Here is a 27,992-nt window from a genome sequence, read left to right as displayed (position 1 = left end):
AGAAATGTACAGGTGATTCAACACTTACTTTTTCATTTCTCTAAACTTTTACGTGATATCTTCTCAGAGTATTTCCTTCACCATGGCAGCTGTATGATCAACACCACAACTAACTTTTATTACTTGTCCACCAATAGAGACCTGCAAAACCAAAACAGTGTTAAAAAAAATTCATTTGCAAGCTATCAAGTTTGTTTTGATGGTTAACAATAAAAGAATAAATCTTCCTTGGTTTAGGAACCTTAAAAATAATAAAATATATAATAGTATCAGAATGTGCCAAAAATTTTTAAAATTCTTATCATAGGTCATAAACATAAAGGCAATTAATCATTATGTGTGTAGAAGCAAGCACTGAGAGTGAAGGGGGGGGAGACGTACAGCTGGCGTTTCCTCACTCACCATCTCCTGCTAAATGGTAATGCAGTATTTTATTTTGTTTTTTATTCCTCACATTTACTGGTACAGTATATATTTTATTTACAAAGAATACGTTCTTCCACACGCATACCTCCCACACATCCAGCTCTCAACATGGTTCAGGCAATCACCCAGCTCGGCCAACTCACAGACAGATGGAAGTACTGTATCTCCCTCAGCCATCAGCTTGTACCCTAATTGTGTCTTCTTTTTTCTCCTGAGCTAAGAGCATAAAGTTGAATGCGTGTAAGATGCAACACGAGTGTATATTGAGAATTTTTACGGAGTTGAAATTTTAATGAATAATTTAAACAAATTTTACACAGCATTATGGAAAATTTTAAAAAGAAATTGGAAACTTTTATGGGAAATCTACTCCATTTTGGGGAGAATTTTGACCATTTTGGGGGAGAATTTTAGAAATAGCGATTTTTATAGAGGATTCTAGACATTTTAATGGAGAATTTGGAAATTTTAATGGAAAATTATGGAAATATTTATGGAGAATATTGGAAAATTTTACAAAGACTTTTGTAAATATTTACGGAGTGTTGGAAATATTTACAAATTTTTTTTAGAAATTTTAAAGGAGAATTTGGATAATTTTTAAGGAGAAATTTTGACATTTTTATGGAGTATATTGGAATTTTTTACAGAGAACTGATAATTGAGCAGAATTTTGGAGAGCTTTGGCCATTTTTATGGATAATTTTGGTCATGGTTGTTAAACATGGATACAAGTATTACATTAAAACTGGAAAGTACAGTGTGGTAGACATGAATGATCGAGGTATACTACTGACTGACAGTGGTCAATATCACTGATAATGTTACATTAAAGCAGTGCGTGCATGTCTCCGACATTGCCACATATCCATGTTAGCCAAAACTGCCTGGTACTGTACTGAACTTTTGGCCAGAACTCTACCTAATAGTAAATTTAAATTTTGTTTATTACAATTTTAAAGGCATTTTCTAAATCTTAGGTAAAACAGACTAACATTGAACAGTTGGTTTGCGCCTCAATCCAGTTTGAGTCAAACTAGCATGTGGTAAAGGTGTAACAGAGTTCCTCGGTCAACACCTCACAACATGTACACTAAGACTCTCAATAACTTGAGAGCACACTAGCAAAACTTTGAGGTAACAAATATGCATCATTTATCAGGGTGCACAGTTTAGAAGGGAAAACCATAACTACATTCTAAAAGATGGACAAATTCTTATAAAATTCCTTTTTTTTACCTTTAACTGTGGGGTTTGCAGGTTAAATATTGTATTTTATGGCATACAGGTATTAGATGCACGGCCATTTAAGACGTACCCCCCATTTTAGCAGGGAGTATTTAGGTAAAAACTTTTGTGTGTATTTCCTCCTGTATCCATAGTTTTCTTAAAACAATATACTGTATACAGTACCAGTAAATGCGAAGAATAAATAAAAAAATACCAATAAATAAGTTACAACAAAAAATACTCTGTTGCCAAACCAGTAAATAAAAGCCAATGAAAGTTTAACACAGTTGCCACTTGCATATACAGTACTGTACATCTGTACTCCGTTTACCATAGTAACGGTGACGCTACATCCACCAATTCCCTAGCAATGCTCCCCCCTCCCCCCCACCAGCTGTCCTCTCACTCCCCCACTCAGCCAGCTAACTCCTCTGCAAAGAAATGTATATTCCTTTTATGTTTTTGCCCTTAGGACAATTATTTCTTTTACTTTTTTCACAATATATACAGTATGTAGGATGGTGTGTGTGTGTCTATGTATGACAGTAAAAATAAATGAAGAAAGTCACATATATCTACCACAAAATAGGAGTTGAAAAATAACAGCTTAGCCCAGTAGCTTGGTTACATAGACGAGTCTAACCTGGCCACAATGCCGCCCGCGATGTTAACAGATGTAAATGTGAAAAGAAAGTTTTCTGTAAATCTTCATAAGTATCAGGTATTTGTAGATTGAAAAATAAATGTTGCAGGTATGGCATTAATAGATTGTAATGCTTGGAAGAGTTCATAAATGGTTACTGCTTAGTTACCTTTGAAGAGTTGGGTGTTTGCCGTACAGACTTTAATCGTCTCGGGTTATTGCCATTAGTAGAGTAGTTGTAGATCGACCTTTTATATTTGCAATAATTATTTTTTAACTAATTAAAATTAATAATGATGTGTTTAAGTAAGCAATAATATTTTTTAATTCTGGAGTTGGGTCAGGTAGAATTTAGTCTACTGGAGACAGCAACGTGGGGGGGGGGGGGATTCATTACCTTGCGGGAGACCACAACTTCACACATAGGACGCAGGCTAATATTTTACCCATTTTTCAGACAAAAAAGTGCATCTTATATGCCATGAAATACAGTAGGCGTCATACGTCTAGAGTGTTTAGTTATCTGGTAAAAGCAGGCTGAAATTCAGTCTCTTTACAAAATATGGCAACTACCTTTGGTGGCATGTCAGCTGCCACATCAAACATGAAATAACTGGAATGGATGATAAGAAATTGTTTGCCAATGTCAAGGTTGCAATAGATCCTTTATCAGGCAAAGACACATATTCTTTGAGGAAAAATCATGTACAGTCTCTCCTCGATTTACGACGGGGCTCCGTCCCAACGACCAGGTCGTAAGTCGAATTGGTCATAAGTCGAAAAGGCGAAAATAATACATAGAAATTCTAAAATGGGTGTCTCTTTTTCTTCTCAGCACCACGAGAACTCTCACTTTTACGCTTGCCAGCCATTTTAAAGGGAATTACACACGAAAATTTTGTCAGTACACAGCGCGATCACTAACGTCAGGACTCGAAAATACGTAATGTGAAAAATATTTTATACGACCATGGCCGTCGTATGTCCGGGTTGTCGTAAGTCGAATGTGTCGTAAGTCGAGGAGACTGTACTGTAACTGCAAGCAGACTCACGACACAATAAAATGTGCTAAAAATAAACAAACTTCATTGATTAATTCATGAAGTGTCTTTTTCATTAAAATTTCATGATACAGTACATTTTATATTGTACAGAAAGTAAAATGATACTTTACATGAATGGAATCAGGTCAAATGATATATAACACTAATTTACACTCATACATAGTAGAAGGAAAAGTTTTTGAGATGAAAATGTTATACCCCTTACCCTTAGTGGAAAATACTGGTCCTTTGTGTGGCCGAGACCTAGGCAGCCTCCAGGGTTCTTACCCCAAGTGAATAAAGACCCATTACTGTTTACTGCTGCCAAGTGGTTGATCCCACAAGTAATGCTCACCACCTGAAATATTTTATTAATTAGCACACACTATTACAGCAAGATATTCTGATGAAAGAAAACAATAAATACAATAAACCTGATTCACATGAATTTCATCCATGTGATACCTATACTGTACACCATGTCACATACTTTTACACTAAATAGTTGTACAGTATTTGGAATAAAAGTCCTCTACTCTACATAAATACAAGTTAGTACTGGAATATTAGCAGTAAGCAAACAGTACATGAGGGATTTTTTTTCCATGAGCAAACGTTGTGAATTTGAACTAAGTGATCGATGGGAAGTGAAGAAACTGACACTCGTTAAACCGACGCCATACACTTGTAGATGTAGGCACTACTAAGAATAAGGGGGCACCTGACACCTTCCCCCGACCAAGCACCCCTCCAAGAGCCCACTTGTATACCCCCACCACCTCTACCGTTTCTGGAACAGATAAGTCACTACTGTATAATATGTATAGTTCAGGGAAGACAGTTTCCCTCTCCATAGAAAGACAACAAGTCAAGTAACAGGCACCACCTAAGCTAAAGCAATCATAACACCCACAGCAACATTCCCAAGCATTAGACAACATTGCCAAATTTAGATTGTACCAGCAAAAGATAGTTAAAGTATTACAAAACAAAATACATTTAATAAATAGATACAAAAATTACTCGAAGCACCTGTGGTTCCTGCAAGGGGCCCTCAAGCAACATAACCAAGGTCCTTACATGCCAAAGCTACAAGATTGATTACCAAAAACGATAAGGGGAAAGATGAAATAATTTACAAGAAATCATGGCCAAATCATCACCTGCAGTGGATCAGATTGACACAGTAATGTAACAATTAAGGTTAATGTAACAAAATTTTTAAGACAAGACGCTAGAACAATAAGAGATAAATAAATACTAAGACAACCTCATTATAAAGAACCTGGAGATGAAGGAGGGAGAGATAGACGAACATTCCGTCAGACTAGGAAATGTAGTCGACTTCTTAGAGGAGGTACACATCACAAATGTGGAAAGACTTAAAACATGCATAGTGCTGTCAGCGAGGATCACCATCTCTAAAGGAGGGATACCTTAAAGAAGGCACAGAACATCAAGCGAGCAACAGAGTATAGTAGTGTGTATATACAGTAACCCCTGACCTAACAATTTGCCAACCAAAAATGGCAAAGAGCTCAGGGACAAACTGAAAGAGCCAATAGGGTTAAGTGGCAAACTAACTGTAAATAATGTTAACATAGTGCATTATGTAGCTTTAAGTACTGTACTGTAATACTACTAACCCAGAGAGAACAAATTCTCTGGACCTCAAAGTCTTCAAAAAGGACAGTACGTACTTAAAACCAGGCCAATCAAGTATTGGTACACGAATGATAGAAGTCTAGTTAATAAGACTGTTGCATTGGGCACATATGTGACACACAACAACTGGAATTAGCAGGGCCACAAGAGGTGGTGGTGTACTGCTGTATGTCAAGGAGCACCTGACAGCAGCCATTAATGACAAGCTAAACAAAATGGGGTCATCCAAGTTTATTTGGTGCAATTTGATAACTCAAAACAAAAGCAAGCTGACAATAGGTGTGTGCTATAGGGCTGCCTCAACCTTGGAAGAGGAAGTCACAGATTTCATAGTCATCCAGACAGCATCCAGAGTATAAGCCCTCGTTATGGGAGATTTTAATCACAAGACAATAGACTGGGTGAACCTTGCTGTACAAGCCAAGGGAGAAGAATACCTTGATCTCATTCAGGAATCATTCCTCACACAACATTTGTCGAAATACACAATGGAGAACAACATTCTACAGTTAGTCTTGATAACTGAGGAGGCTATGGTGGAAGAGGTCCACGTCGGGAGAGACTAACTCTAACAAGCGACCACAACCTACTAAGACGGAATACAATCTTTGATAATTGAGAGAAATTAGTTGAAGAGGAATACTATGACTAAGTAATTCTCTTCTTCAAAATCTCATAAAAATTTCCCAATAAAATACAGTAACAGTTCCCATTTCTAGTCAAATCCCATTAACTAAGATATATTAAACTCATGCACAGTTAGAGATAAATTACCTTAGCATCTGGTGTAATTTCATTTCGCCCAAACAATGTTAAAGGTAATTGTGTAGGAATCTTTGAATATGTTACATCTGGTCCTTTGCCAATAGGCCCAAAACCCCAACTATACACATGGCCATCCTCTGAAATGGAAAATGGTGGACTGATCCTGAAATCCCACTTTATATCCGAATCAGGATCAAATGTTTCCATAATAAGCCGCCCCCCCCCCCAAAAAAAAAATCTAGGGTGTTGAATTCCTAGACCCGAGGGTTATGACTTGTGTGGGGAAAAAAATATAAATCCACTTTATACTGTACTACACTTTAAAAGCATAGCTCTCAGCATAAAGGTAACCCTAAAGGGAGAAGGAAGGGATTTTGACATGCTCAATTTCACAAGCAAAGAGCCTAAAGCTGGGGATTCAACCCCCTAGATCTGTTGGCTATTTAGAGTTGCTTTATCCCAATATACAGGTTGTACCTCTCTAGTCAGGCAACCTCGGGATCTGACCGGTGCCGGACTGTGGAAATTTCCGGACCATGGAAATTCACCCTTTTCCTGGATAGATAGTGACTTGTGCTTACGCTTGGAAGCACTAGCACCACTTTCACTGCTTCATAGTCTCTTTGAAAACATGTTGAAGGGTTAAATGTTGTACAGTAGGTTCTCAAATTCCGCGAGTTTTTAATACGACGTTTCTCATTTGGACACAAAAAAAACACACAATTTAAAATTTCAACGGCAGAAACTCGAATTTCGATGGGTTTGAGCGGCCCGCCAACGTTCAGACAACGTGCATAATCGTGTAAACAGCGTCATTTCTCTTATGTTCAAAAGACTCATTATTGTTTATTACTGAATGTATTTTTGATTGAATTAATGTTTATGTGTGGAAAATGAACAATACAATTCATTAATAATACATAGAATATTAAAACACATGAGGAGACGAGACAGCATTGTTTTTGTTGTTTACAAAACCAGTGACTGTTGGTTCTACATTTAAAACTGAAGAAAATAAAACCCTGGTTATAGCTGTAGTAAAATTAATGTAAAAAATTAATATGGTTGTTTTAAGTAATGTTATTTAATGTTAATACCCGTAAATGGAACAATAAAAGTAGCTAACCATTAATGGTAAAGAAAAAAGTGAGACTGCGCATATGTAAGTGCGCACATGTGAAAACATCTCATCATTACTCTACATAAGAATATGAAAGCAACACTTATTTACTGTTCATATATATTTTAATTCATGTTTCTGAATTTAAAACATAAATTCTACCCACCAGTAGTGGTAAAATTGAAAACATAAGGACAGCCAATGTTGTTGTGTGTGTTTTTACTCCGATGACAAAGTTGCCAAGTCATTAGGTTCAACTCTAGCTGAAGCTGTAGAACATAAAAACTTTTTCTGTGTTGTTTTTAGTTTTTATTTAACTTTATCTGTGTTATTTTCGTTGGTTTATTAGGATGTTGGTTTATTACAGGTATTAATTCGCCAAAAAAGTAGGGTAAATAAGGCAAAATTTAGCCAAACATGAAAAGTACCAGACTCAAATAAATTTTCTCCATGGGCAAACTAAAATCGTTCTGGACCATGGGAGTTTCCGGACCACAGAATGCCAGACTAGAGAGGTACAACCTGTAGTACTTTTATATGTTTATATACAGTACTGTACTGTACTGTAAAGTAGTAAGTACAGTAATGTAATTAATTATTTTCAAACATAGGTATTGAATATATACTGTAATTATAACTAATGTATTCCTGAGCACACATTTTTCTTATATGATCACATCTAATTGTTGACAAGATTTTTGCAATTACTGTAAAGTAAAACTTGAAAAATTGGGCAGAATATGGAATGTTTACATCACAGTACAACAACACACTAATTATATATGTGACTTAAAGCAACAGCAAGATGCTTATAAGAACAGCTGAGAGGCAACTTACCATCAAGAAGCAAACACATGGTTCCTGCAGACGCCACATCTAAAACTTTCTTTACACCAGGAAAATTAAGTTTCTTTGCCACGTGAATTTGCATATCATCTGTCGCTGAATTTAGCTGGTGATATTCAGAATTTCCCCAGCCAAAAACTTCACCTTTTTCTGAAAGTTTTAACACATCTTCAGCTAAAAACTATGAGATATACTGATAAATGTCAATTATTTTATCTGATCCTTGTGTGTAAAAATTATATAACTACAAAAATAGTTTAAGTACAGTACACTAAACCCTCAATATATTTGAGGGTGAAAAATCTTGGGTATGTCTAATTATAGTAAGCAGGAGATGAGTGCCTGGAACTGAAAGACAAGTCACCTCCTGTTAACCCCCTCGCATAAACAGTATACGTGGCGCATATGTGAGTCACAAACCTTTTTGTCCAATTTGATCAGTGACTCAGAAATGCATTATAGAATTGATTAATTGATTATAGTAATAACATCCCTGGCGATGCAACAGCCTAGGTCATATGCCGCCAAATTAACCTAAAAGCTTAGAAGGCTAAAAACAAATACAGTACATTAATGCAAGGCGAAAACATAAACACAGGTACCATAGAACTTTCATAAAAACCTTTTAAATGTTAACAGATAAAACTCAAAACTTGTGTAGAAGGCCAGCTTCCTTCACAAAGGATAGGACATCCCATTCCCCCCTAGCACCAAAGACAGATGCCCCCCCCCCCCTTAATACAAACCCTGTAAATCATAACTTACCATTTAAAGCTAAAGCACAATCAGCTCTACAGGACACTTTAACAATATTTTCCCCAACAATATCTCCTACGACAGGACCAACATCAGGTTCATTATCGTAGTGCCCTCTGCCTGTCTGGCCATCTGCTCCCCAGCCACATGAGTACACCACACCTTTATCACTTAGAAAGAAGCTGCAAAGAAGAAAAATCATTGTCAGGACACAGACTATTCCAAAATATGATGGCTTTTGCTTGGCACTGACTATATCACTGCACAGTGATTGAATAATTAATTGATTGATTGATTGATTGTAGTAATTACATCCCTGGCATTGAGTCGATCAATCAATCCCTGGCAGCGCAACAGCTCAGGTCATATGTCGCCGAATTAAACTAAAAGCTTAGAAGGCTAAAAAAAATAATTCAAGGCAAAAAATATATATAATAAATAGCATAGAAATTTCATAAAAACATTTAAACAGGCAGCTTGAGCTCTGGTGTCAGGGTCAGCGACCCTGCATAGGCAGTTGCTCGGTGATCCTCTCTTACCGAAGTAGGCTGACACACCCGAGGATGCCACCGTGAACACTCCATGAGGGACTGGAGACGGAAAGGAAGAATGTGGTCAACAGCATCGGCACAGCACTTCAGAGGACCAGAGACCGCTATACGAAGGTGTACGACCCCCCCCCCCCTTCTCGCCCTACGGTCAGCCAGTTAAGACACGGCAATACGGGTGATAGCGAGTTCCCCCACTGGGAGACTGGAGGCAGCTGCTGAGCTGCCCCTCCAGGCTCAGTAGACGAACACAGGACCCTCAAGGGTTCCTGAGGTACCTTTGCCAATGCCCTTCTTGGAGAGATCTTCTACCCCCTGCCAGCCACTCTGCTCTGGCTTCCCGATGTCGGCCGTAAGTTGGACCCCCTTCTCGTGGTATGACCTGGACACCTCCTTGGTGACTGAAAGTCCAACAAACCCTTCCTACACTCTTTATCCTTTCTCTTCCCCCCCCACCTCGTGTCGTGTTGTGGCGTCAGCTTGAGTTCTACCTCAGACTGTCCAGCCCAACACAGGCGTGCATGTACCGTATATTACGGCCTTTAAGTCGACATTTGAAGCTCCAATTTTTGTGTTCAAAACTAGGGGTCATCTTATACAACAGTTATAAAATGTCAATCTCTAAGTGCGCTCCGCCACTAGCATCAGATTATTACTTTACCTTACTGGTAGGTCTCAGTCACTTAATTTCCAGCACTCACAAACAAGTTTTACCTAACTTTATCATTTTCCTAAAAGGGTGACTGTTACTGAACTCTGCCTAAGGTCAGTGTTTACACTAGTCACACCGACACCTTTCAAAACATTAAAATATCTCTCGTTGTTAACTACAGTTTCTTACAAACAAATGTTATTAGGGCAGTTACTTGTAATATTTGTTGATAAATTGTTTAAAAATGCAGTTACAGTATAATCATGTAATGCACCTGGATTTTATAAATGTTTACATACAATGTGCTGTAAAGTTGTGAACAAGGCAGGCGCCTGCAAACAGTTGGCTAGCCTGTGGCAGTTAGGGCAGTGTTGCCAACACTTGTTTGTGAATGTCACTAGATTCATCCCTAAAGTTGCTACAAATTTGCTAAATACATAAAAAATCAGGAGAAATACTGATACATGTTAGACATTATCTAAAAAGGAAACAATTGTTAACAATAACTTGGCTAAATGCCAAAAACTGTCACGAGTGACAAGAGTCTGTGTGATTGTTGCCATATACACTACTGCTAGTACAGCACTACCATATACTGTCAATATAGTTTGAAAACTGTTTTACTTGTCAATACTGTATATTAATAATAAACTTTCAGTACTAGTAAATTGTCATTATTCAACTAGTGTACTGTATATCTTAAATATTTTTACACTTATAGGAACTGTATTGTTGAGATCAGTTTACACCACATTCATGTGCCCAAGTAACGTTTGTTTGTAAGAAAGCTGTAGTTAACACCAAAAGGTATTTTAACATTTTGAAAATGCTCATGAGTGCTGTTGAAAAGTAAATGTTGGCAAGTTTAGCTAACACCGAAGACGTAGCTTTCAAATTGCAGTTTAGGGGATCAACGCCAGGTATAGGCCTAGATAAACAATTTCAGATAAAATAATTAAGGTCATCTTATACGCCAGGTCTACTTATAGGCCGCAATATACGGTATGTTGTTCGCGACAGTGACAGCACTGAGCCCCATAACAACGGTAAGGTGGATCTCCACTTCTCTGAGGCACTACACAGGGAGTAAAGTGTCAAAAGATTATAATATAAGTTGCAGGGAATTCAGCTTGATTAGAGGAGGAAATAAGGTGCATGATGAAGACTGGAAGCACAATACAAGATCACAGGATGTCTTGAAAATGGGATATGGTTGTAAGAACCAGATATCATCATGAAAGCGAATGCTAAAGAATTAAGATACTACCATACTCAGGAAAAAGGCCATGACATGACGGTAAAGTGTCATACAACAGTAGTTACCAAGATACTAGAGGATCAGCTACAGGGGCTACATTTAGTAGCAATCTCATTAACTAGTTGGAATGCAAAGCCAAAAACACAAAATTCTTCAGCAGCTAAAATTTATTTTACAACTTATTTTTATCTATGTCTCTAGTCAGTAAATACTAAATGCTCTTACTTTAGTTTTTATCGACCTACCTAGTATCTTGTCCACATTCAATGTGACATATTGTAATATCATCAAGAGCTTTGATCCTATGATAAGCTGCTTTTCTGCCATAATCTTCATCTGGTAAGATACTCCTGCCACATTGCCCATAAGCATTGTTTCCCACTGTCCACACACCTCCTTTATCTGTCAACATTACAGTATGAGCTCTTCCAGAGGATACCTGGTAGGAAGAAATGTACATCAGAATTTTAACTGACAACTGTTAAGGGTTTTAACACACACATACCCTCTCCTGGTTCATGGGTATGTAGCTGGCAACTCCACTTTCTTGAAATTGGTTACTAAAAGAAGGTAGAACAAATAAACACAGGGTGTTTGAATGTGTGTAGATACTGTATAATAAGAGATGAATTATGACCTGGTTTTATGTAAAACAAATCTTAAAAGTAAACCAAAAGTGAACTGCAAACTGGTACAGGAAGGAAATTTAAGTTTCTGAAAACCTAAGAGCAAAAGAAAAGGTGGTAATTTTACTAAGTGATGATATGTGGAATTGTTTGACAATAAGCAGCAGGGAGTAAACCATTGGTTATCATAGGTGTATAATATGGACACGAAGTATATTGTTTCTCACTTCTAATCTTTTTACCTTTTTGCATTTCTTTATGGTTCTTTATTATTATTATTATTATTATTATTATTATTATTATTATTATTATTATTATTATTATTATTATTATTATTTTTTACCTTTTATGCATGTTCTGTTATGTTATAGTTCTTAGGTGCAGATTATTATTTTAGTTAGCCTTAGTCTAAATAAATGTTACATTCATATCTAATAATGAAATCATACAGTAAATTAACATTATGAAAAAATATGAATGTAACTTGATTGATTTTGAGGTTGATATTAGCTTCTCTTCAAGTGTTATATCCTTTCTTTTACGATAATCACCGGGAATTCTATCATCAGAATGGAGATATTCTTCTTTACCATTCACAGTTAATACCACAAAATTGGAGAAATAGTAAGCAAAAATATAGCAAACAATTATACAAATATTGTTCCGAATTCATAAATCGCGTTAGAGCAAATATATTATAGCAGAACTCATTATTATTATTACATTTTCGCCCCCCAGGCCTCGATGTGGGTCAGTGACCTGTGCCCGAGTGGGCTAATCCCCTTAAAAGAAAGAAAAAACTGCAGGCAAATTTTCACAGAAGAGCAAGTACAGTACCTATACATATTATTTTCCTTACCTTAATAACTTTTGATGACTTATCTAACGGTGCCTCAATGGGTGCTGGACTAATTAACATTCCCAAAGGATAACCTCTTCTTGGTTCATGGTTGCCTGAAAATTGGAAAGCAAACACTACAGTATTATACTTTCCCCATGATTATTCTCTGCACATTGCCATAACATAACAAAATTTAGTTCAGTACGCCCGGATAATTCACAGATTTTTAATTCTCGTTCCTCTATTATTCACGGATGGCACCCTGGATGCACCCAAGAATGTCTGCTGGTCGTTTTAAAGTCTAGAAGTGAGTTAAATTAATTTATTTACTTTCCAGCACCTTCAACAACTTCTATTGAGTCTCAGTACCTTGACCATCTTTACTTATCAATATTTCTTAACATCTATAAAATATTATTATTATTTTCACATAGCTTTTGAAATTAATACTTGTCAAATTAAACCAAAGATGCATGGTAAGTTATGCCACATGCTGCTTAACCAACTTAACCAAACTAGTTGAAAGACCTGATCCTCACAAACCAACAAACCACAAAATATGTTGAGTGAGATGTGGAGTTGATGAGAATTGTTCAATAAACACCGCTGGAAAGGTTAGCCACTTGTATCACACTAACCTTGATTCAGTAAAGCTGGTAATATATGATAACAAACCTTTTGACACAATTTAAGTGAGAAATAATACATCCACTTAACATTACAGTGGAGTCACGATAATTTGTGTGTTAGGTACTAGAAGACACTGTGAATTATCAAATTTGCATATTATACTGTAGTTTAATTGATTTAAATGGAAATAATTAGTTTTGGTTCCAGAGGCCAAAAATTACACACAAACTGTTACAAAACTGCTTTAATAAACACTATATATTGTACATAATACATAAAAAATACAGTAACTCATAGATATTGTACAAAAATTAGTTCTATACCTGTAGTACATAAACAGCTCCTTCCCTTCTAATGATAATTATGAGAAGGGAAGGAACTGTTCATAAAATATACAAGTAGAACTAATTTTTGTATAATATCTATGAGTTACTGTATTTTTTATGTATTATGTATGACATTTAGTGTTTATTAAAGCAGTTTTGGAACATCAACATCCAAACAGGCAGGCACCAGACTGGCTGTGACCATGCTATGTAGGCAAAGCACCAGGAATTGAATAATGCACCACACAATAACTCATCTGGGGTTGAGTGTGGGGGGTTTTGTTGGGGGGGGGGAGGGGGGAATTGATTACTTTACGATAATGTTTTATCAACCCGAAAGCAAATGAACCTAAATAACATGAGAATTATGAGGAAATTGTATAACGTTGTATTAAAGTGGTTGTAGCGGGACGAGCACTCGGGAACAGAAGGCGGGGAAGCTCAGTTTACCAGCCAGTCTGCCCTACCTCCTATCTTTCACACAAAATTTACTTCCCACTCTTCATTTTCCTTATTTAATAGTTTTATATTATATTTTCTTTATTCTTAAGTAACATTTGAGCAGTGAAATTATATTTACAGCATAGTGTATTATATATATTTTTTTAAGTCACAGGTCGGCCGTTGAAATGATATTTCCACAAATTTTATAGTTTCTTATGTCAATAAAGATGGCAGAGCTGCTAATTGGCTGCGAATTATGAATATTTGACCGCAAAATTAAAGAAAAAAGAGGTAAGGATTAAGGTATCCACGAATTTAAGAACATGAATTTGTATTTTGCGAATTATAACGACTCCACTGTACTTGATTATTTGATAACGCCTAAAACACCTAAAACTACAGTAAAATGTAAGCAGAGGAGAGGAGAGCCAGTCTGCTGCAATCATGCACTCAGACTGACAACCAGTAACTGAAAAGAAAACGGCAGATTGCCTAGATTTAAAGATGATGGACATAGCCTTAGCATGGTAAGTGACAACTGGGTAAACAAAGATTTAATTTTCATGGTGATACAGTATTTCTACAATGACAGTAAAAAGAAAAAAGAAATCTTTGTAAAACTGAGCTTACCAATCTGTGAGTCGGTATTCAGTCCAGTTCCATAGCAAGAAACTTCAGATGGTTTACCAACAGCAAACAATGTAAAGCCATAGCCACATGATAAATCTACAATCTGAAAAGAAAGGTGTACATCACTTATACAGTGGACAAAGTGCAGAAAAAATCAAATACAAATACCCGGTACACTGTATTTTCAACAACACCATAAAATCAAAGATGTATAAAATCAAAGATGTTATGATTCTGTAGAGCAAACTGCAATGCTGAGGTTAACTATACAGTGAACCCTCGAAGATCCGGACTAAGAGGGGGAACCACCCGTCCGGAAAAGCCAATTGTCCGAATCTTCCGGCGAATGTACTAAATGTATAAAAACGATAAGTAATAATGGTATAGAAACACCATAAATACAGTATATATTATCCTGACTACTGGGGTTAGTTACACCGACTTTTTCCTGTGAAAAAAACATAATTTTGAGCAACATATTACTGTACTCAATTGTACTCACATACTGTATACTACACTAAAGGACTAAATCTTTTATCTTTTTGCAAAATATGTAATGTCTATGCTCAAATTATCCTTGTCTTGCAAGGATTCAAGCAATGCAAGTTATATTATGCCAAGTTTAGTCTGTGAAATTTTACAAGATAAAAACTTTAAGCCAAAAACTACCTTCACCCTGGGAAGGGGGAGGTGAGGTGTTGACAGCCAGGCAGGGGGGAGGAGGGGTGTGGTGAGGTATTAACCAGCCGGTGGGGAGATCACCCAGTGCATAGTTATCTGTCATATAGTGGGAGTATAAGTTTTTCGCTTATAAAAGTCACAGAATTGACTTGGCAGAATATAACTTACATTGCTGGAGTTCTTGTAAGATGGTGATTAATTTGAATATAAACATGCTACAGTTTGTACTAGACATAACAATTTTAGTAATTATTTAGTACAGTACATTTGAGTACAGTACAGGTTTGCCCTTAGGACAATTATTTCTTTTATTTTTTTCACAATGTATTTAGGATAGTGTGTGCATGTAAACAAGTAAAAATAAATGAAGAAAGTTACGTATATCTATCCAAAAATACGAGTTGAGAAACTTTTACTTAAATGTACAACACTAAAAGACTAAATTTTTTATCTCTTGTGCAAGATACATGATGTCTATATTCAAATTATTTGTTGTCTTGCAAGGATTCCAAGCGAAATTTTTATTCTGTTATATTTTATTTGTTGTCTTGCAAGGATTTCAGCAATGAAATTTATATTCCGTTAATTTTAGTCTGTGATATTTTATAAAATAAACACTTTAAGCCTAAAACTACCTTCACCTTGTTTTGGTAATGCTTCTTAGGGAGGCTTCTTAGCCCAGAACCCCCAATTTTTTTTGTCCGAATCTTTTGAAATCCGGATTTACCGGGTCCGGAACTTCAAGGGTTTACTGTGCTAAGGCTGCCCTAACTCACAACTAAGACACATTCACACTGAATTGAACTTATTGAACTTTAATTTGAACAGATTATGTTAGAACTGCATTACTGTGTGAAGATTTATCAGTGCATTACAGTATATATATATATATATATATATATATATATATATATATATATATATATATATATATATATATATATATATATATATATATATATATATATATATATATATATATATATATATATATACACATACGTGATCTATTGAATTGCGCGGTTTCTGTCGATTACAGTAATGAATGACAGCTAGTGGCGGGTGGGAAATTGGAAGTGTGGCTTGCTTTACTAATGAGATATATTACTGTACTTTAAATAAAATTAGTGGAGAAGGATTAAGAAGTATTGTACAGGGAGACATTTTTTCCTAATTCATGTTTTGATTGTAAACATCAATAGTAAAATTCTATGAGCTAATAAGTTTGACTGAAAAGCCAAATACAGGTAGCATCAGATTTGGATGTCAATATTTGAGAATATCATCAAGGGAGAGTTAATAGAGACAAGCCTGGAGTAAGCACTCAAGAAAATAATTAGGAAGAGATCAACCATATTTTGCTCAATGATGAGTTACTTGAGTTTATTAAAGAAAACAAATCCTATGCTGTCTGTGGATCAGTGGAATAAAGCTCTTTGATGTACTGGACACTGTTACACATTTAGAATTAAGTCTTCACCTACATTATCAAATCAGTACCTTATGATATTCACCAAATCCAAGTCTATGAGGATGATGAACATAGGACAAATGCTGCTGTCTATTTTTATGGTCTGGACGTACAAAAGAAGCACGCCCCAGGGCTCCATGATCCGCAACTCCCCAAGTATAAATCAAGGTATCAGGCTGAGACCTAGCACCAACATACTCAAATTCTGGAAAAAAATGTGTATATGAGAGAAGTTATTTAAGGAATCATATCTGTCAAAATCACATAGTAATGAACACTGGCATAAGCCAAATACTGAAGTTACATCTGTTCTTATTAATACCTGTGCCCTCCATATACAAGACTGTACTGTATATATCTCAAAGGTTAAAAAAATAACATCATCAGGAATGCATCTCCAGATATACAATGGTACCAAATTAATTTCTCTAACACAATTAGAGCAGATGTTGTGAATAAAAGTTTATACACTCTTTTGCCTGCCTAAATGTATTTGCTACTTAGCTTTTGTATTTATTTCAAGAAATCTTCATGCCATAAGACCCACTAATTCCCCACCTGACATTGCATGAGACCATTAATCCCCCACCCAACCTTCCCTTGACATTTTATTAGGTCAGGTCAGTAACATGAGATCCACTAATCCCCTGCCACACCTCCATCACAGCATTTCTTACTTTTTTCATTAAAGAGAGAGATTTCTTACCTGGCAATTCATCTGCATGGTGCGGGTCTAATGGCTTGCGATACTTTGTTTTCTTCCCTCGTATAGAATATCCAAGACCTCCTGAGCCACCAACCTTCTGCAAAACTAAGGTAAAAAAGTAATTCATTATAAACAGAACTGTAGGTCTACGTGTATTTGACGTCAGGTATCACCAAAACCTTAAATGTAAGTGGAAACATAGTAAATATATTACACCTTTCACTGACAACTCTCACAAACTTTGACAATATCAGTCTTCCAACTGTCTTATTTCTACAACCTGTCTTGTACAGGGGGTCCTCCCTATACATCGGTGATGTGTTCCAGAGAAAAGTAACTAATAGTGAAACGTTTTATAACGACTTAATGTAATTTAGGGGTACTGTATACGAATTCCAACATTTACATTATATAATACCCATTGACAGCTCAGGTTGTGTTCCTAGAGAGAGAGCTTTCAGCATACCCTGGGTGAGTGATGGACCCAAAGTGAGGTGTGTACAGTTCCCACCTGATCTAACACACAGAAGGTGTAAAAGCGAGCAGGCCAACAGTGATACAGTACTGGTGTTTTACTAGGAACCCATCCACACCACCTCACTTCCAATTGGGAAACATTGCCGACCTGGGGTACACGCACATTTATCGATCTTTGGATCTATACTTTGGATCTAAAAGAAGAATGGCCTCTATGGAGAAAAAATTAACAGCAATACTGATCATACCTCGAGATATGAGGATGGATGAAGCTGGAAGGGATTTTGTAGTAAAAGACATCATGTTCTGGTACAATTCTGAAAAGGAAATTTATGGTTTAAATGAATCAGTTGTTTTCTACATATACATTAAGGTAAGGGAAAGGATGACGACTGTATTAGCCAACATTTTGCGAATGCTAGAGCTCTTAGGTAAAATGGAGCATTGATTTTGAAATACACTGCACAGTTCATTATTATTATTATTATTATTATTACACACACACACATATTTTCCCTCTACTTCAAAGCCCTGCCCACTTTTAGCAATCCAATTTGTTGGTAATTTTATAGGTTAAAATACTCGAAAAATATAAATTTTTGACGGAAACGCTATAGAATAAATTATTTTTAGTTTTTTTCTCTTTCCCCCTATATAAGATTCAATATACATTATAAATAGGTCTTGGCAACTACTAAATATTAACCATAAATACTCCTCCAAAAAATCTGACGCGTCACCACGTGACGTGTGCTTACAACCGACCAGCTCAGTCCAAGTATAATCTCATGTCCACAAAAAATTAAAGTTTACACCATGAAACTTCAACAAAGTTGCTTTCATTGGTACCAGATACAAAAATCTGTACTTTTTATTTAATATGGCAGGGGGTCCAGGGGGTCAAGTATCCCCCCCACCCCGGGGATTTTTGGAGCCCATGTTATTTGGGTTGTTTGAGCCATGTCTTTTAATAATCTGCTTGTCTGCTAGAATAAGAAGTAGGCCCACATTATGTAAGAGCAACATGATGCGTTCAAATCTTCACAAACTGACAGCTGAAAGCATTGACAGAGGCAATAAAAAGCTGTCTTCACCAATTTTACTAGAATAAAAAAAAAATGTTTTACATTGGACAGTTACTATTTATCTTTTAGCATAATGGAAAAGTACTTCATATCAACAGTAGGACTCGTAGCAACAGATTTAAGTTGGATAAGTTTAGGTTTAGGAGGGAGATAGGAAGGAACTGGTTCACAAATAGGGTGGTAGATGAGTGGAACAAGCTTAGCAACTTTGTAGTAAGTGCTGGGACGCTGGAAAGTTTTAAAAGGAGGCTAGATAGATTCATGGACGATAGAGAGTGGTAGTAACTCTCGACAGGAGCTGCCATGCACAGGACAACAGACCTTTTGCAGACTCCTTATGTTCTTATGTTTGTTAGGTTTGTTAGGTTAGGTTAGTTTTGTGCTTTTTGGCTGTTGAGCAAGCTGTTGCTCAACAAAAAATCCATGGTTATCCACTTGTAAAAATTACCAGCCAATCATATTGATGTATTTCAAGACACACCGCCCCGCTCACTGCCATCAACTCATGTAGAACTGGTCAGATCTATTTTTTTTTTTTTACGGGAATCAGCCCACCAGGGCACAGGTCAACGACCCACAACGGGGCCTGGGGGGCGAAAAAATAAGAATAGAAAGAAATTAAAAATAGTAAAGGAAAAGTTTATATTAATCTACACCACGAAGATGCCGGAAAACCAGCTGTTTAAAGTGAGAGAGAATGTATGAGTATGGAAACACAGAAGAAGGCAGAGCATTCCACAGTTTGGCTGTGTGATGAAAGAAAGATATACTATAACGGGGTTATTCTAGTGTGACCGACATCCACAGAGAAACTGTGGGCACCACGGGCAAGAGGAGTGTTACGAGCCCACGGCCTTGCTGGCGGTACACGAGATGCCAAATCCACCGAACATTGCCCGTCAAAGTACCTGTAAAAGAGAGAGAGTGTAGCAACATTGCAACGAAGAGAAAGGGAAGAAAGATTGTCAACTAAAGGAGGAGAGTTAATAAGACGAAATACCTTTGATTCCACCCTATCAAACAGTTGGACAGAAGAGCCACCCCAGATATGAGAGCAGTACTCCAAGTTAGGATGAATGAATCCCTTATATACTTGAAGCAACTGCTCAGGAGTGAAGTAGCTGCGGCATCTGTACAGCATTCCCAGCTTTCTGGAGGCAGGTTTAGCAATGTTGAGGAAGTGTGGCTTCCATGACATATTAGATGAAATGGTGAGGCCTAGCATATCTATTTTAGAAATTGGCAGAATGATATCCTCCTGAAATGTGATTGGTGGGAGATCATCTAATTTGGAAAGTGCAATTGGTAAATACTGAGTTTTATTACTATTGAATTTAACCAAGTTCCTACCTCCCCATTCGGAGATGCTACACAGATCCGCATTGACAGATGTAATGATATCAGCTCGAGAAACAGATCTAGTTTGAGAATTAGGGGGAAGGGGAAAATGTGAAGAAGAGTTTAAAGTAGAATCATCAGCATAAGAATGGATAGAATTAGTTGTAGTGTGAAATAAATCACTGATATAAAGAAGGAAGAGTACCTAACTTCAAACATGTATTGTCGCCACACCCAGAGGATGAATTTTGGCAGAGAACCTGAATTCAATAGCTAAGAGGCCAAGGTTTATGGGAACCACCATCCCACAAAATCTCCAGGGGGGCTCTAGGTGGGCCCCAGGGTGGTCTAAGGGCTGGCCAATGGTCTAGTAGGTTTCTTCGGTCGGTCTGACTAATTACCCAAATGTAGCCGCAATGAAGTCAAATAATGGTCCTACATGAATAAATCGGACTGCCAACCACTTCTCGACTAGTATTTGGTGTCACAAAGTCACAAAAAATTGGAAAACTTAATTTAAACTGAGTTAATAGATCGCGTGCTTGTACCGAGGGAGCGAGTTATTACCCACATGTACCCAAATGTAGTCGCAATGAAGTCAAATGATGGTCGTACAAGCGTAAATCGGGCTGTGAATCACTTCTCGATTATTATTTGGTGTCATAAAGTCACAAAAAATTGGTAAACTTAATTTAATCTGAGATGTGTTAGGTTAGGTTAGGCTAGGTTAGGTACATGCACTCGATCTATTAACTCAGATTAAATTAAGTTTACCAATTTTTTGTGACTTCGTGACACCAAATACTAGTCGAGAAGTGATTGGCAGTCCGATTTATTCATGTAGGACCATTATTTGACTTCATTCCGGCTATACAAACTCTGAATGGTGCCACTATAGTAAGCGTTTACCGGTACTCTACCTCTTTGAAGGCGCTCCTTTAAATTGCAACAAAGCTTTATATCAAACTATCACTTAATAAAATATAAGTAAAAATTAACAGCAATTTGTTAATAACCACTTTTTCTCTAAACATTATTTAAGGCATGGTAGAGGGGGCCGGGAGGTGCAGCCCTGCCTGATCTTCTCTCATCCCAGTGACCACATATCAAATAGATGATTTACTTACCCTATTCTTCAATTTAGTAAGTTATTTTAAATTTAACAGATGTATTAATCCTAAAATAAAAAAATTAGGGAAGAAAAAATCACATTGTATACCTGAACATGTATGTGAAAGACGTGTCTATATTATGACCATTAGTGACAGCTTGACACATGGTCCACTGGGTCTCCATTATAGACTATGAAAGAATAACATACCCAAGGTTTAATTGGCACAGGTGTCCATTATATTATCACCGTGTAGATAAAGTAACAAGGGTTTCTCAGTGAACTGTTTCCATCGCTTTTACAACAATAATTTATTTTAGATTTTACAGAAACTCTTCCTATCAGTTAAAATTCCCGAGATATTAACTATATTTTCATGATATCCTTAAATATAAATATTATAAGAGAATACCCTCCCTAAATAACAATTACTAAAAGATGAAATATGAATTAGAGACTTAAAAGATAATATAATTTTTAAACGGATTGAATAACCTATTAAAACAAGTGCACTTCTTGTTGCTCTTGATGTTACTCGCTGGCCGTGTAGTGTCTTCACATGAAAGCTGAGGAGGCCGAGGCTGACCGTCTGTTACATTCATTACTTGACTATGTGAAGGAGATATGAGTTCTTCAATGAGAAATGGTGGCAGTTCTCATAGGTAAAGTAACACTAGAGGGTCCTGATGAATGGATATTACCAATACTCTGATGTTATATTAAGTAAATCTGTACAGTGTTAGTCTGTCAAGCCTCTCTCTGACAGACCTGCCATAGGGTATCATTTATCACTATGTCACCTCACTCTTTTATCTGATATATTTAGGAACACTTCTTGTATACTACCTATAATTTGGTGGGTTTTTAATTATATTGTTGGTAATACTTTAGAACACTGTCCCTCCAATAGCTAGTAACATGACAAGAATTTTCCTTGTTTTTATTGATGACTTTACTGTTACAGCCTAATTGGTTTTGATGGATATTTAAGGTCTTTTTTATATTAGTGCACCGTTCTGTCTCGGTGTTAGAAATGTGTTTTGTTCTATATGTTTAGACAGTTCTAAGACATTTTTCTTCAATTATATTTTTGTCGGAAATTAAGGATAACCAAGATGTTATTTTTCTAATATTATTATCTTTTGTATGTCCTTGTTTACGTGGGACGGAGAAGCTCTTTCCCCCACCCCCACAGTTCCTGCTCCCGTGTGTTTGTTTCTTCGTCTGCAGTGCATGTGTGGGGGGGGAGAGTACTTATTGGCTAGTGGAAGTAGAGGGTGAAGGTAACGTTATTATTAGGGAGCACAGGGCGAATGAAGACTTATTATTGGGTAAGAGCTGTTTGTCTTAGCCAATGAGTAATGCGTGGGTGCTTCGGGAGGGGAAAGTTTAATTTGTAGCAGACATGGCTTAACAGGTGGAAGAGCTGTGTGGACGTTGTTAACACGATTACTTTACGTCTATTGCTGAGTTCCATCAGAAAAATACTGAGGCCATTGCATTTTTTAGAAAACACGGTGTATTACCGAACAACACGAGTTGTCCGAACTGTAAAAATCAGTGTACTTATCGTCTGATTAGGTTGGGTTGGGTTAGGTTGGTTTTTGGTGATTTTCTATGTTTTTTTTTTTTTTACAAAGAAAAAAGGGTAGGTTAAGATAGGTTATTTTCTTTCAGTATTAGAAATATTTTTTTTCCTATGGTTTTTGATAATGAAGGATTTTGACCTTGTTCTCCATTGGAAATCATCATCCGTTTCTGTGATTTCCCCCACCCAAAACTCCCACTTCCCAACATCTTCCCTTAAGAGTGTTGGGGGGAGTTATCTCTATTTAAAAAAAAAAAAAAAAAGTGTGATTTCTGACGGAAATGAATGTCAAATTCGTTCAAAAACCATAGGAAAAACATATTTCTTATACCCAAAGAAAGAACGGAGCACTACTATAAATTAACCATATTTTCTTACTATATATTCATCTCTGAGTTTGGATATGGGTAAAATTATTGTTTCGGTCATGCACCTATTTGGAAGTCGTTCAAAACACACACACAAAAAAAACATCGGAAAACCATAATTTTAACCTAACATAAACTAAACTTAAAATCCTCAAATTTGCTGCATTACCAAAACGATAATAATACCTGGATATGATTTTTATTTCATGGGCAAGTGCTTCGTTTGGTAGATAATTTGGAAGCTGAAGAAAGATTCAAAGAAATGATGAAGAGAACCATTTGCTTCATTACATAAGGATGGAGAGGAAGATCTTGACAAAGAATGAAAGCATTTTAAGATTGCAATTCTGTAGGATGCAGCTGAGAAATTTTGGTAGAGGAGATTAGGATATAAAATCTAAAAATGGGTGGTCGACTGAAAGGATGGTTGGGTTATTTTAAGCGAAAAAGGGGCATTTAAGTTCTGTATACATTAGCTTTAAGTGAGGAGTGATGAGAGGTCAACCAAATGAGTATTGTTAGTACAGTATACGTTACTGACTTAGAATGAGAAAAAGACCAAAGAAATTCAGCCTGCTTGCTCATTTATCAAGAATGTGATTCATATCTACCAGTAGTCAGGTACAGTATTCAAATTATAGCATGTTTAAGTTTCTCTTTTAAGTCAATATTCCTAATGTTGTGTAAATATCAACTGGCCTGATAATGAGTCCCTTTGAAAGGCAAATGGTGTTTACATAAATACAGTGAAGGGAAAAAATCTGAAAATGTGTGATATATTCTGGAATCAAGTTTCTGCAGAAATTTAGGACAGTTTTTGGGAATAGATTCAATTTCCTATGATAACAAATTAGGCTTACAACTTGTGTCCACATTTACTGATGGCAGTCATGGAGGAGGTAAATTGGTACAGAGGTTAGTGTTATTTTACAAATTTAGTCTTGATACAGTATATATTTTACTTTAGATAAAAGCATGAAATTTCAAGTGTGGGCCTTTCCTTACACAGGTACAATACAATAAAATGTTTTGTGCTGTTACATTAGTGTCAAATAAAAGTACTTCAGTCAGAACCCTAAAGAAGCATTTGGGAATTGTTTACCCAGTATTTCTTCTAAGTTTCATTTAATTTAAAAGAAAAAGAATCTTCTTTAGATATTTCTTCTATGAAAAGCATTTTTCTTTTAGTCCTTATTTGTAGGAGAAAAGTTTTAAAACTTCAATTTCCATGAAGGTACAGGTGTCTTTCTGCTGCCAAGAATTGTATGCGTCCTGGACAATGACAGACTGTGCCCAAGGAATTTTGCTGGTGGTATCTTTTCACTGGTCTACTTGGCTACAAAATTTGATTTTGTATTTTTGTGTTCTGTTTATAAGTTTTTCAGTGATTGGTATGTTTTTTTAATTGTTTTTAATTTGGGCATTTTTTTTATAATTGAATTGTCATTTATAATTTTTATCATTGTGATTTCAGGAACTACAAATACAGACGACTATCTAGTGTTGAAAAAGGATCTGGTAACTGTTACATCTCCTGTGATGAAGATGAGGATGAATTATTCACACCAGAGGCCACTGAGCTAAAAAAAATTGGTGGCAGAAGTAATAACACCGGAGCCAAATCTTCCTCCTCCGGCACTCCTATAAAGGTTGTGTCAGATTATGAGCATCTTGTTGACCGACCAATAAAGAGTGGAGAAACATTAACAGGCATTGCTCTAAAATACAGAATTCCTGTAAGTACTGTAATTACATTTTATATGTTACACAGATTAAAAACTAGCAATCTCTTTTGGCTTTGAATTCTTTTATGATGGTGTGATAGATCATACATATAGATATCAACAGTGTTTTTGTCCCAGGATTTGTCGATACCTGTATATGGTAATGGTTAGACATGTTTCACAATAAGCTCCAGGACTGAAGGGAGTGGCTGGGGGGAGAGTGCAGGCAAACGCAGCACCAAACATAGATTTTTTGCACTGGGATATACTACTGTACCAGGTACTACAAAAATTAGGTATTTTGCTGGCTATTAAAATTTAGAGGAATACAGGTACAGTATTTTGAAATTATGTTCATTTTTAGAGAATTATGGAATAAAGATGGCCAGAATAACAATGTTCTAGTGTGTAGGTGGGTGGTGGGTGCATATTTACCTTCCTGCCTGCATGCTTGTGTGAGTGTGTGCATGCATACCTGAGTGTTACATTATAGTAAGATTGTTGTGAGCTAACATACACAGGAAAAATAAACACATAAATATTTGACCCACTTACACTATGCAATACACACAAAACATATACCTGAACTCCTCTAATTTGACAACTTCACTGTTTACCCTTCTCACATTACCCAAGGAGTCTAAATTTGATTGGCAAATTTGATTTTTTTTTTTTTTAAGATGTGGGTTTTTGTTGGAGTAATTCAAGCAGGTAATTCAGGCAAATTAGTCACCCTGCCTATAATATGGTCTTTTCATGCTATGTGTGGTTTTAGCCTTAAAACATTTTGACTCTGCCCCCTGACTTTGGTTTATATTTTATATTATAGCCAGTCTACACCAAGTCAAATTGTGTCTCGGTGGTCTGTTTTTCAATCTAATCCTTCCATTCTAGTACAATACCTTAAACACCAGTCACCTTTTTACAACAACACATTAATATAGCATCACATATGCATACTGTACACACATATATACACTCAAAACACACACATACCTTCCACCCTACCATACTTTGCAGACTAATCTGTGATATATACTCAAAGTGAAGGCACAAAGACATTGAATGCAGGTTAAGTAATGTTTCTTCTACATATGTATTCTATCGATTATGTTTTAAGTTATTCAGCCCCATCATTTATATTTTACTTCACATGTGCAATCTAATTCTTTTATTTCACATACGAGGTGTCACGAGAAGGAAGAGCAAAAACGCTAAAATTATGTTTTGAGTCAAATGCGTTGAAAGTTAAGAAATGTATAATTATTTCAAATACTGTACAGGGCATCACTAAATTTTGGTGTTATTTGTGGTTTGAAAGAAACTTGTTTTCTGTAGATTTTTATTTTTATTTTTTTCAATTGATTATAATTACCCACATTAATAACCATTAATTTATACAGTATTTGGCGTAAGCTAATGAAAATGATATCACTAGTAGTTCGCATAAAAGTATACAAAAAGGTATTGTCACCATTGACTGTGTGAAGTTGGTTTACCTGTATATAAACCTAAGAAAATAGCAGAAATAATGGATTGGAAACTGGCATGTCAACAACATGCTTGACTGTACATCCTAACATGATGTTCATTGGCTGAAGGTGGCAGGTGGATTGTAGCTGGGAGGTGATTGGCTGTCTCCCATGCCCTTTCTACTCAGTAAGCTACACCTGACTTTATACCATGATTAGGAATAGCACATCAAAATTTTCCCTTATACTGTAGGATATTGTAGGGCTGAAGGTCACTTTTGCCATGGCTCACCTGCAGGTTTCTGCCTGCGAAGGGAGAGAAAAAAAATGTACAAGGTGGCGAGTTCACCCTTCCTTCTCGCGACATTTCTTGTGTTCCAGCATTACTTTGTTATTTCATTTTACCAATTTATTCACCTTTGCTAAATTTTAGTTGCCAGATAGTGGACTGGGCCCTGATATATTTGTCTTGGGTTTGAGCTACTGTTTAGTGGTTGGCAAAGGATTTTTATGAAAAATGCTAATAAATGTTTATGGGAAATTTTATTTCCCCAGGTGTCAGAATTGAAGCGTGTCAACAAGATAATTCAAGAAAAAGAATTTTTTGCCCTGAAATCTCTGAAAATTCCAGTAAAGGCAAACTCATTTCTTGCCGAGATGTTAAAACAAGAAGAACAAGATGCTTGTAGTGAAAATAGTGCAGTTGCCATTACCAGAGCTGCAGTCTTAGGTACAAGAAGTTTAAGCAGTTGTAGTGAGTACGAGAGTGACTCTGAAATGCATGTGGGTTATATTAGTATTGATCGTATTTTAAGAGATACCCGCACTAACAAGGAAGCAAAAAGATTTTTAAATTGTATGCAGAAAGACTTAGCTAACATCCGGGAAAAAACAAACTCTTATAAAGATTCTTTAGTTGAAGTTGCTGCAGTTCTAACAGACCCACGTTTCCGTCCACTGGAACAAACAGAGGATAAGTGTACAGGAGCCGACTGGGGCATCAGTTGGTGGAAAGTTTTACTGGCAGGGACAGTGCTACTTGTTGGAGCTCCTTTGTTGTACATTTACCTGTATCTTGAGAACAAATAACTTATGTTTAGGTGTATTGGCAGACGGAAACTTCATGTGAACTAGCTTATGATTCATCGTGGGTGCTAACTATGGTAGAGATGGTGCCTCTCTTGGGAACACTAATAAATGGTTGCATCCCCAGTGTCCCAGGAAAGTCCTAATTTTATTTGGTGGATGCTCTTTTTCCAGTGAGAAAATTTGTATAAACAAATAATCATAGAATGGGAAATAAAAAATATTTACTGTTGGACATCTTGAAGTTTCAAAATATTCTTTCTGTTCACATGAATCTATATAGAAATATCCAGTTCAATATTTGAAGCAAATACTGCAAAATATTTTAAATTTGCATATGGTTCATAAACACTGCATAGATTATAGTGATGCAATATGACATACAGTACTGTATAGTACTATTGTTACTCATTATTTCATTAATATATTTCATTGT

General features: G+C 36.3%; 2 protein-coding genes across 2 annotated transcripts; one reads left to right on the top strand and one right to left on the bottom strand.

Moving 5' to 3' along the window:
- Positions 1-34: 34 nt before the first annotated feature.
- LOC121876268 (RCC1-like G exchanging factor-like protein) lies at positions 35-21,909 on the bottom strand. The gene is made up of 12 exons (XM_042381304.1): positions 21,814-21,909; positions 18,033-18,101; positions 17,308-17,412; positions 16,631-16,806; positions 14,450-14,552; positions 12,438-12,532; positions 11,198-11,391; positions 8,504-8,676; positions 7,730-7,888; positions 5,782-5,909; positions 3,569-3,700; positions 35-141 (listed from the first exon to the last, which is right to left on the bottom strand). Exons 2-12 carry the CDS (start codon positions 18,085-18,087, stop codon positions 64-66), a joined length of 1,398 nt encoding a protein of 465 aa, XP_042237238.1. The 5' UTR covers positions 18,088-18,101; positions 21,814-21,909; the 3' UTR covers positions 35-63.
- Positions 21,838-27,791, top strand: LOC121876269 (lysM and putative peptidoglycan-binding domain-containing protein 3-like). The gene is made up of 3 exons (XM_042381305.1): positions 21,838-21,980; positions 24,749-25,010; positions 27,026-27,791. Exons 1-3 carry the CDS (start codon positions 21,943-21,945, stop codon positions 27,557-27,559), a joined length of 834 nt encoding a protein of 277 aa, XP_042237239.1. The 5' UTR covers positions 21,838-21,942; the 3' UTR covers positions 27,560-27,791.
- The last annotated feature ends 201 nt before the right edge of the window (positions 27,792-27,992 follow it).

This window comes from Homarus americanus, unplaced genomic scaffold (assembly GCF_018991925.1).
Source record: "Homarus americanus isolate GMGI-L3 unplaced genomic scaffold, GMGI_Hamer_2.0 scaffold34921, whole genome shotgun sequence".
Lineage (NCBI taxonomy): Eukaryota > Metazoa > Arthropoda > Malacostraca > Decapoda > Nephropidae > Homarus > Homarus americanus.
The sequence above is the reverse complement of the archived record's forward strand: the minus strand, read 5'-3'. Positions and strand labels throughout refer to the sequence as shown.